This window comes from Crassostrea angulata, chromosome 2 (assembly GCF_025612915.1).
Source record: "Crassostrea angulata isolate pt1a10 chromosome 2, ASM2561291v2, whole genome shotgun sequence".
NCBI lineage: Eukaryota > Metazoa > Mollusca > Bivalvia > Ostreida > Ostreidae > Magallana > Magallana angulata.
The window spans coordinates 49307713-49320114 of record NC_069112.1 but is presented as its reverse complement, the minus strand read 5'-3'; the positions used below and the strand labels follow the sequence as shown (position 1 = coordinate 49320114).

The 12402-nt window shown below is 35.4% G+C and overlaps 1 protein-coding gene across 1 annotated transcript in view; it reads right to left on the bottom strand.

The window, feature by feature from the left end:
- LOC128170975 (adenomatous polyposis coli protein-like) overlaps window positions 1–10157 on the bottom strand; it is a 28298-nt gene extending 18141 nt beyond the window's left edge. Inside the window, exons 1-5 of the mRNA XM_052836741.1 lie at window positions 8857–10157; window positions 5130–5277; window positions 4272–4380; window positions 2740–2922; window positions 1821–1929 (exon numbers count right to left, since the gene is read on the bottom strand). Coding sequence (XP_052692701.1) covers window positions 1821–1929; window positions 2740–2922; window positions 4272–4380; window positions 5130–5277; window positions 8857–9028 — 721 coding nt within the window. The 5' untranslated portion in view covers window positions 9029–10157. The remainder of the gene's footprint in view (window positions 1–1820; window positions 1930–2739; window positions 2923–4271; window positions 4381–5129; window positions 5278–8856) is intronic.
- Window positions 10158–12402: the final 2245 nt, after the last annotated feature.

Below are 12402 nucleotides of genomic sequence, written 5' to 3'. Positions count from 1 at the left end.
CTCTCACAGCCAGATATATCTAATGGCTACATTAATTTCTTAGGACAGGATAATTAATCGTCTGGTCAATCATTGCCAGTGATTTTTGATAGCTGAAACTTGAATAATGACCTTGGGTATTTTTCTGTATCTTTTCAACAAATAAATCACTCTCAATTTAATCTGACTTTGACAATACAACTTTATAGTTGAGTGAAGAATAACCTTGTCCTTTGCTTTTCAGTCCATCAAACATGAAGATGTCCTCTTGAATATGTTGTATATTTCAAAAGTAAGAAGATGAGTAGGAAAGATTAACAGACTAAAATAAACCCCCAAACTTCAAACTTCAACCTCAAAGGCACCAGACACAAATTTGGTTTTAAATTCATTAAGAAATTTTGCCAATCTCTATAGAGATAAGCACATAAATGCTCTCTGAATACACAAAAGCAATGGCTTTTAGCTTGATACCAGAACCAGTAAACCGTGTTTTCACATTCCTTTATCATACTTTCAAATCAATTTGCAGGTCCCACAAATGATGACACAGTTTATAGCTGATTCAGAATTATATGTATATTTCAATTGTAAGGGCTGACACAGTTCCCCCAAAATGACCCAAAACTACATTTCAAGTTCCATGGTTCAGTTTCTATTTCATTTTCCTAACTTAAGTACCAGTTGGATATGCATTAGAGATACCTTTTTGCCATAAAATGAAATTGAGAAATTGAAAGATTTACAATTCAAAGACCTACCATTAAAGCTAAATATGAGACTGGTGTTAAAATTGAAAGTGTGGACTATACAACTTCAAAAATATAATGATCGGATCACAGTGTGTGAAACATGTACATCAAAATTAAAATATTCAATTGGATCTATTAGAACCATTTTAACATGAGCTTGGACTTTTGGTAGTTGTGTCAAACAGCAGTGTGATGTAGGCATGTGTATTTCATTGCTGGCCATTCAGCCATGGCTCTTTGAAATCAACAAGATTTGTCTGGCTTTTGAGTCAAGACTACACAATCGGTGCATATTTCCCTTGAAACCAGTGTCATTTTAAACTTGTTTTGACGCAAGAAATAGATCGTTACAACCTACTGAAAGTCCAAGGCCTTGTTAAAATGGTTCTAATACATGATAAACACTATGTGCCAAGAAATCATGGGAAAATTACCGAGAAAAGTAAGAAAGGCAATAAATTTCCAATTAAACTGATGTCATGCCTTAGTCATAGTCAGCATGTTCATTTTGGTCACTTTTGTGAATACAGTTTGTGGTTTACAAACTGATGGTAGACTCATACAGAATTTTCATCATGTCAGGACCTTTCATTACAACTTTCATGCATGTAACAAGAAGAGCTCATTCTTAAGGCAAAATTACAAACATAATGAAAGAAAATGTGAATATCTGGAATATTTTCAACAGATTTTCATTGTGTTCAATTGTAAAACTTTCGAGATAACCTCTAGAAATTCAGGATGGTAAATCTAAGATTTTTTTTTTTTTAAATAATTAATAAAGTAGCTAAGATTTATCAAGGAAATTTCATTCAAGTCTTAATTGGGAAAAAATTCTGTGTGATACACATGCTGTATACAGGGTTATTTTCACTCCTGGTAATTTTCATCCTTCTACACTTGCAAGTAGTTTCGCCCAATCATGGATTCGCCCAGACACAGTTGTGTTTAAAGAGAGACAACTTGAGACATTGGAATTCGCCCAGTCTCAATTTCACTTGCTGACAACAAGGGAAAAAGGGGTAAAAATAAAATGTGGGCGAATATTTCCCTGTTTGCAGTTGACACACTTTAACCACTAACACAAACCTTTTTTGTTGGGGGTGAGGGGCCATGCACCATGATACAGGGACGTGATGTTCATCCCGTTCCCTTCCTCCATGTACATTGATCCATTCAGTTCCTTGTCCGCACCCACCTGAAAGAAGGTAAAAATCAAAGTACTGAAAATACTGACAGTCACACAAAGAAACGGGGCTGCTTACAGTATTGATCAAAAGAAGAGTCTAAAAGAAACAGAATAAGAGCCTTCATTTATTGTATCTATATACAGTAAGTGGATCTATATCTATATACACTAAGTGTTAATCTAGCAACATAATTTAACATTGTATGCCCTAAATAAGCTATTTTTGACAATTTCTGCTGTATATCTGCAGCTGAAACCATGATGACATGGCATAAATGATGCAAAAATGCTGAAACCATGATGACATTGCATAAATGATGCAAAAAAGATGACATCACAATGGATCTGAGCATGGGTTAAATGCACAAGGCTATATTGGGGCATTGACTTAATATAACATTTATTGGGTTACCGTTATTTGGTCAATGAAAGGGGTAGTTGAAGGATATATGAAAAATGTTCAGTGAGAAAAGGTAAACTCTCTTACAGGAGCTGAAAAATAGGTTCTACGATTAACTAAACAATATTTGTACTGACAAAGGCTGTCTTATTATTGTAAATTCCTATTAATATCTGCATAAAATCACAAGAAGCACTCTTCACTTGTTTTAAAATCTCGCTTTTATTTTCTGAGATTAGAAATTAGGATAAAAGTTCCGCTGTCGCAATTTTATATTCTTGCATTTTGATAAAAAACACCGGGATCGCGGAATTAAGTACTCATGTAAAATAAGGAATCTACAGTAAGCTCAGTCCTACATGTGAAACAAGCATTTAAAATTTTTTGTAAACCATGACATTCTCAGAGACATCTCGTACCTTGGCTTTCTGTGCCTTTTGTAGATCCAGTATCTCAGTTTCGATGGTGCTGATGCGAGACAGTCTGACCTCCTGTCGCTGAGATATCTGTTCAGCCGTCCCGAGATTCTGTAGAAATAATTCCTGTATCTGCTTCCCTTCAAACTCAATCTTCCGCCGCATCATCTCTCTTTCTTTCTGACTCTGTAATTAGTGAACAACTCTTCATAAAACCGGCAATGATTAAACTTGGGTCAAAATGATACATCAAATAGGCCGACTTTGTCACTTAATTAACTATTTGAAAGGATTAAAGATGGGAAAAGGTCAGCCATATTTGACTTAATCATTACGAATCAAATTTTAAAGCTTATAGTTCATCTCTTTGAATATAAGTATGAAAGGTGAATTCAAAATTGAATAAGGATAATTCAAACTTCACATCCTTTACAAATGCCCATGAAGAATGGAGTGAGACACCAAAGTTCTTATTGCAGGACTATGATTATCAATGTTACACTGCTGTAACTTATTGGATCAATATGAATTTCCAAAATATGATTATTGTCATAAGATTGTTGTCATTTTTGGAAAATCCAATCCCCTAACTGTCAAATGTATATAGTTATTACATCAATTTGACAACTTGATGGTTGGATTTAGCCAGATGGATGAGTTGTCACTATTCAATTATAGAGTTTATCTAATTATTCTCTATCACCTACTGCATTAAATACTTTACACATCAAAATAGAACCTTCATTTAGAAATCTATTTTTTACCCCTAAGTTAAAAATAAACAAAATATAATTAAACCACTTATTAGTACTTAGAAGTAATTAAACCACTCCTTTTCTATTAAAAGTCAACTTTTCTTGCATGATGGCAACTTGCCAAAAGCATTCTAAGGTTTGCCAAGAAAATTGACATGGCTTCCTAAAAAACAATGTCTTCTCCCATTTACATGAATCATTTGGAAGCCTTCAGCTAAATCAATCTCTAGTTTTTTTTTTGCACAACTGAGAAAAAAATCTAATTATACATCTACAAAAAACAAATTGAGTTATTGAGTTCCATCTTTTCTTTTTCTGTCTTATCGCTCTAAAAGTCTGGAGGCCATGATTGCATCTCAAATTAATGTTATCAAGTGATTGCGTAATTGACACATACAGATTATGTAAACATGAAAGAATTCCCAATGCTGTGCCCCCTTCATCAGTTCACACATGTTCAGTACCAAGCAAGCCATGAGTTTTCCTTTTGATTTTGCAAAACCAAACATTTGTCCATGCAAACTAATGTTACCACTTAATACAATTCTGTATCTCTTTTCAAACTCTGATATATTATCACCAAAAATAAAAGACGTCTGCATATTTGCCCCTTCATTTACCCAAGGTGTATTAAAGAGCCCTTTCTTCATCTTTGCTCCCTTACCTCTGGTTTAGTGCAAATATTAAACCCTCTGCTGACCTATATCATATACTGAAATTAAAGACCCCCCCCCCCCCCCCCCATTTCCCAGTCTTGGCCCCCGACCACTATGTACCCACCCCGTCCGTTAGCGTGACTTTCTCCAGCCGCTGTCGGACGTTGTCCAGTTGTGAGATGTACCATTTCCTCTGTCTGTCCTCCTCTTCAATGTAGGTCAAAATGGCCGACCTGCAGAAGGAAAAGAATACTCAATGACATACTGCAATCACAAATGTCTGAAATTTAATTAAGGCTTAACTAGAAATGAAAAATTATATAACTTTATCGTTAAAATTGCAATAGGAATTTCAAATAAAATCGCAAAAATTGACAAATGTTTTTAAATATTTTTCTACTGAATTTCTTCAAACTTAATTGACAAATGAAATATTATCTATACAAAATGGTGAATAAATGAACGAGAGAATTAGCAGTGTAGTGATTATGATACCATTATTAATCAAATATTTATACAGTTGGACAACGGCAATAAATTGTCATTGCGGATCAATGGGATAAACTTGTGACAAATTCTGTTTCCTGATTAATCTGCAGTAAAATTGTATGCCTTCTCATAATTCATGTATGAAATCTTTGAAAAGGTGTTAAATCAATAATTTGGAAACTCTGAACAGTTGAAATATCTCTTATTTAAGATTAAACATGTTAAAACTGATCAACACATGACCTGCAGTTGGCAAATATCAAACAATTCTAATTCCACAGATTAAAATTACATCATACAATCATGATGCTCATCAACAATTTATAAACATTCTGAAAACTTGGCTCAGAAAACCATCAATAAGATATGACTTCCATGACAGAAATGGATAAAAATTGTGTGAAAAATTTCCAGGCCCATTTGACATTCCTAAACAAATATTCTCTCAGACTGAATGAAATGAAGACTGTGTGAGACAATTCTCTGGGCCCACCTTTCATTGTAGAGTTCCTGGAGCTTTCCTAGCACCTCCCCGTCCGTCTGTCTGTTGGTGGGGTGGCTGCCACCGCTCGGCTGACTGACCGTCCCGGGAATGTTGAACGACTTGTGTGGACCGATGTCATTGGGCGATATATCCTCCTCTGGAAAGAACAAATACACATATGAATGCTCCTTGAGACCAGCAAAGAAAATTTTAAAAATGAATTTTTTTTTTATAAAAATATAATTTTTTTATGTAATGGTGTCATGACCAAATAGTGTGTGAAAACTCCTTAGGTGAGCAAACAAAAATGTTTGAACATTTGAAAAATACATAACTTTTACATGTACAGACACTATTATACTTTCAAAGGAATCTGATGTGTATTGCATATTAAGGTTTATCATACAAAAATACAAACATGGCTGCATTTTCCATAGTAAAATTATTTGCATTAAATTTTTATTTTAATAAGAAATACTTGTACGCATTGAAGAAAGATAAAGCACAGGCTAGATGTATCTTACTTTGCATTATTCCAGAATTATTCCAAACAATTGATCTACAGTTTACCTTCTCTAGCAGTAAAATAATATTGTTTATGATTTCTTTCCTTCATTACATCAATGAACATAGACCTTCCTCCATCCTTCATGTATCTTTTGACATTCCCATTAATATAACAACTTCTATTTGAAAATATTGAACACCATCATGATCATTGGAGATATTAGTTCTATTTGGAAATATTGGTCATAATTGGAGATGCAAGTTCTATTTGGAAATACCAGACACTATTGGACAACATACAGACCGTGTTAGGTAAATGGAAACTTAAAAAAAATCCTTGGAGAGTTCATGGCCGACCAGAATCAATACAGAGAGTCTACAGTTAGAGCCTCAGCTAGCTAGCTGTAGCAATTAAAAGAGGGTGCCAGGGAAAACCATTTCCAGTCAATTTATAGACCACTTGTTGTACGTATTTCATAGTCTTATTAGACTGCTATTGTTTTCAGAATTAGGTCACAGACAATGATTACCGGTATGTATGATACTTTTGGGCTTATTTTTTATCCAACTATACAACAAGAAAAATCGATGAGTTGATAATAAATAGGAATGATGCTTTATACAAAAATATTGTTTGGTTAAATTGTCAAATGGATGACTGTGAAAGACAATAGACAGTGGAAGAAATTGTTGGAAAATCATTTCAATTTGATCTTCCCTAAATTTTCTCCTGTTCTTTTTTTAATCAAATAATTTCTCATTCGATAAAACATTTTCCCAATTAACATTATCCCTAAAAAAGAAATATTGGTGCATTACACTAACCAACACTTTGACTCTACAGCCCATAAAAACTCAGAAACACTGTTTTATGTTTTACAATACCCAATAGGCAGAATTTACACTAACACGATGCCAAGACTATCCCCTCAGCTACTCTTAACATCCAGTGCATCTTCCTCTATATGGCAGCACTGCATTATCTCAATGTCACAGATTGCCATTATCATGTATACATATATACAATATGTTTGTATTACATCTTCAAGAAAATTTGATTTCAAGTAAAGAGATAAGGGCTCCAGCACTGAATATAATAGAGCAAATCTTTATAAGAAATTTGAAGGATGCAGAGTTTCAAGTATCCCAGTTAAGTCCAGCTAAAAGGCAGAAACACTGGACAACACATCTACTGCACTAAGGCAACGTATCTAGCCATTAATATGTCGAATTAATGCTGCTAACAAACTAAATCTGTAAATTACACTGATTTTCATTATCATCATCACTCTTTTCCCCTCACACAAACAAAACATTGTTTCATCAACAGAAAACTCCTGTTTTTAATTACCCAACTACTACTGTAACAGAAGATTCCTAATTAAACTAAAGGAAATATAAACATACTAAAATCGTGTAAAATCTGGCTTATTTTTTTGTGACAGCTAGTTGTGGACTATACGAAGTCATAACAAAAGTTTGATGCTTTTCTATTTTATATTCTCGCAATATGTTACAAAACAGTGTTTTAAGTACTCGCGTAAAATAAGAAATTTACAGTATGTCTCATATCTTTATAAGAAGTCCCGAAAAGAAACCTGGGTATCAGGTCTATATTTCTATTAAAATATCTAAATTTTCATGTATCTCTAGTCTTTTGTGGATTTATGTGATCTATAAAGACTGCGTTTCTTAATTCAATAGGCATGATAAATTGAGTGTGAAGCATGTCCTCAAATTCCCCCCATAAATGACTCACCATAATTTCATCGTATCTTAATGGAATTTATATTTGAAATATTGTATCAGGTTTGTTTCTGGTATAAGTATATATACAAAAAATTTAAAATTGCTTTAATAACAGCTAAGAACACATTGATTTTTAAAGAGGTTTTTCTTCTCTTTTTTTTTTTGCATAATTATGATATGCCTGAAGGGAAGAAAATTATTTTCATAATCATATCATAAACAAAATACGTTTACAAACACTATTATGCAATTTTTCATTCCTGCAAAAGAATGAAGTGATTAAACTGATAAGCAAAGTCTATGAAATGTTCATTATCAACAATAAGCCCCCCCCCCCCCCCCCTCCTTACAAAGATCTCCACAAATGCTCCTCAATAACACTAATTTCCTCAATAATACTTACAATCTACAGAGCAATTACAGCCCTGGCATGCTCCACCATACCAGTACTGTGTTATAGTTAACAGCTTCAAGCTGCAGACAGTTTACATTACCACAAAACAACACAGAAGATAACCATTGTCTAATGACTCCCAGCACCCTGCCTCCAACAAAACAACACCCCCCCCCCCCCCCATCCCCAAACCGTTTGATCTGTGTATGACCTCAGTTCAACAATATACTGATTACAGACTAAAGCATCCACCAAGATTTTAAAATATTTTTGCCCCCTCCCCCGGGCCACAACAAATCAACCAACCAAGATTTATATTTTTGCCCCCCCCCCCCCCCCCTTACATCCACTACTTTCTTTGTATCCCTAATAATGACCTTCAATAACACTTATTTACTCATTGACAATATAATACTACAATCAACAGAACTACCTACCCCCCCCCCCCCCCAACACACACACACTTTGATCTTATCTATGTCCTCATTGACTAAGGCTCATCAACAACAAACTGTAACAATATATTGATTACAAACCACAGTAATCTCTACCAAGATTTCCTAGAAACATGGAACTCTTTCATGAGTTTAAAACTAAAGAGAAATTATTGAATTTTTGGTCTTTCTGGTTGATCAATATCTTCTGGTTCCCAATACCACTGGGATTCTGAGAAGAAAAATTTCTCCCCTTGCCGAGCAACACACAATGTGCACTAATTAAATTATGTGTGGTTACCAGAAACAATGTTGAATGCAGCATTTAAGGATTCAAGTCCCGATTTAAAAGCTTTCAATTGAGCACAAGTGTCTACTTTACCAAGAAAATAACCACAGACAAGCTGAATCTGGACCATTTTCATGAATGAAGCATAACTTTTTTTTAAAGACACTTGAGTCATTTACACTCTACTGCTTCTGTATTTTATCTCAAAAGCGTGATCCACACATGCAGAGTTTATAAATACCAGCAACAGACACAAGACATTCACACTACTTCTCAAAGACCAAAAATTTCAACCCCCCCCCCCCCCCCCTTTTAAAAAAAAATTCAATGTAAGCTTCACTCCTCCCATTAATCACTTTCTACCTTCATCACTATCATCTTCAGCGTCCTCTTCATTGACATCGTCGTTAAGATCTTCTCCCTCATCGCTGGTCTGACTGGAGGAGTCGTGACCTGACGAGGAAGAGTCCTCGCCGATGACCAGGTCCCCCTCCTCGAGGTCCTCGGGGCTGAGGTACAGGTGATCGTCCGACATCACACTACCCCCTCCTCTTCTTTCTACCTCCCTACTGAAAGCACTAGACCGGCTCCTTCAAATTAACTCCAGCTGCAGAGAAGGTTTTTTCACCTGCCATTCTCCCATTCTCATTCTTTCACAAAGTGAGAGAGTATAGGCAAAAGAGAAAAGAGGAAAAAAGGGGAAAAAAAAACTTCTTTGATTTACAGATAGAGAGGAAATCCTGTGCAACACATTCACAAGAATTTACAGGCAACAACAGATCTGATCCAGGGAGAATAAAAAAAAAATATCCCTCCTCCACATAGGAATTCCTCACAGAAATGTGTTCAGTGCACAGAGCCCATGAAACATGTAGTATACATATCCCACTGCACAATAGCTGAGCGATCCAAGCATTGGTATATCAATTTCCATTCACAGTTTTTTTTTTCCTTTCCATCCATACAAGCATGTAATTGATGATAATTAGGGCAAGATAAATTTCTCCCCCAGACACTACTAGAGCCTCAGACAGCAGATAACCACTCCGAAAAGGTCTCAGCATAAAGCACTCCTATGGTGGTCGAAGCAAACTGTAGGTGAATTCTCTTGAAATAAAATAAAATTTAAAGAAATATCCTTGTTGGACAACAGAATCTGTCAAGCGAATCTTGTTTCTGCACTGGCAGCACCGAGACAAGCCGAGGAGGCTGTATCCCTCCAAACAGTCTGAGTCATGTATTGACTATTGATCCAGTAGTCCTCGACAGTCTAACTCAGCAATATATCCCACACATTCAACACAAACACACGCTCTGTCTCCACGCTATCACTGCTACTATTGAGTACGGCAGAGATTGCTCACGGTGACTGTGGATTTCCCAGTTTTTACTCATAGTCAATAAAAAATAAAAAAGATGAAGGTGCAGTCTATTATGGAGTCGACTCTGATCGTCTCTCTGACTAAACTAACATGGCGTTTTATTGTAAACATCTGCGAGGTAGTAAATTATCCTGATTGCGCAATCAGGCATGCTGGGGTTAGAAATTTCTGCATCTGCTGCTTCACTGCATCAGGCATTGCAATATAGTTGTCACTTATTTTGGGGGGAATGGAGAAATGCTGTGAGAAGTGAATTCATGGCACAGACCTTTGACAAAGTAAATTCTCTCTCTCTCTCTCTCTCTCTCTCTCTCTCTCTCTCTCTCTCTCTCTCTCTCTCTCCATTCTCCATTCCATCACTATTATTGAATTACATGCTGTTAAGAATTTCATGTAACCATAATATAAATCAATTTACAGTGATAATGATACAAGATTTGTACATTATCAGTAAAGGATTCTGAAAGTGAATATAAGTAATGGAAAATGAAATGACGCCTATTTTTATTTTTTTTTTCATATCAAATAATGTAAATACATGTAGATGGGCTTGTGGGGTTGATAGGGATACTTTTAATAAAGGGGGGGGGGGGGGGGGTGTTCAGTAAGTAGAAGATTATTTTTAAAGCAATTTTTACGATCAAATAGACAATAACAGTTACTATCACTGACGATATTGCAACACATAAAACTCTACTTATTAAGCTGTACAGCTGACTCTAGCTTTAAAACCAGGTTTGATTGAAATAAAGAACAGGTTATACTATGTAAGATCAATGTATTCTCATATTTCTCTCCAAATTTATCCCAAGGCATCAAATTTACATGGAAAGCTTCATTTCTGAGTTCAACTGATAAAACGCTACAATGCAAGATACATCATTTTTTTTTTTACAATTGACTCTATATTACTTGACAATTCTGAAGTAGCAATTACCCAAGTGTGAGTTATGTCTCTTGTACACGATACATTCAATGTACATTAAAGGCCAAAATACTGTATATATTCTCACGGTGGTTTCTCTGACTAGGCCTATGCATAACTACTAAACACACGGGGTCATGTAAGGACATTTCACAGCATTGGTCAACAAACTTGAAAGTAGGAAAATTTCACATGCAATTTGTGTACTTCTGAATTGTTACAGTACATTTTCATCATGAAATTTTAAATCTAAAACCAATCAACATTTTTTATTTTTGTATAATTGTGTGAAGTTTCACAAGTTTGTCCCCTTCCCATATATTATCTAAACACCGAAATATTACTCTTAACTAATATACTATCTCAAACTCAAAAACCTGCCAACAACATTTTCCACCACTGTTCATTTATCACATTCGAACACATAATGCATCTCCATTGTCCTTTCATCACAAAATACACAATACTACCCAAATAAACCTCACAATCCTGCTACTCACCGTCCATGTCATGGTCCCTGCCCTCTCCCCCTCCCCCCTGCTGAAACACATGTATCCCGTCCTCATTGTCGTAGATCACATCAATGTCCGAGTCCCCGTCCAGACCCACGAACACATCGAGCGCGGACTCGGGGTGACTCGTGGACTCGTTGAGCTCCTGTCTGAGGTGCGAGTTTTCCGCCTTCAGACTCTCTACCTGTTTGAGCAGTTCATCGTACGACGTCATCCTGGACCAATCAGCATTTCAAGGCCCTGAAGAAATGAAAATTGAAAGATTAAAAATACTGTAGAGTGTAGAGAGAAAATTCAGCCTAATCTCATCCATTACTGAGATGGGACAAATGTTATTAAAAGATTCAAATTACCACGATATATTTAGCAAGACCTAAGTTGCGAAAAGCTTCTTTGTTTCCCCCCCCCCCCCAAAAAAAATTTTTTTCTCCTAATGTATTTACCTTCATCATTGGTGGGAAAATTCAAAAACAGGTTTATTACATAACTATAAAATCTCATTAAAAATTACCTCAAAAGGCTTTGAATTATGCTGGAATTGATTTTTAAAGCCAGTTGGCTAAATCAACTCTAAATATAATACGTGTATTACAGCATATTTTTCATTCAATAAAAGAGAAGATTCAATGCCAGTCTTGCATCATTTGTCTGGTAAATTCTAATCTATGATAGACCTTTTATCGTCTCGTGCAGCGTCTTTGTTGTCAAATTTTTTTTACAGAATTTCATCTATTTTTGCAATAATGTTGAATTCAAATTGACCAATTCACAGTCTGTAAACGATAAAAGTTCAAACTAACTCTCCACACATATTGTATTCTCTAAAATAAGGGATTTTTGCAGCTATTTCAATGACAATGCTGGTTTTCAAGAGTATTTTTCCTTTGGGACAGTATCCTCATATCTGAATTGCTGATAAACAGTATGACAACATGTGATAAAAAAAAAAATACAGTGCACACGCTACTCGCCAATCAGGAATAAGCTAATATTTTTATTGCCACACTTTCATAAAAGTCTTTATCTAATACAAGCTGCATACAGGATGTAGTATGTAAATCAAACTCCTGAGTTCTACTCCACAAAAATT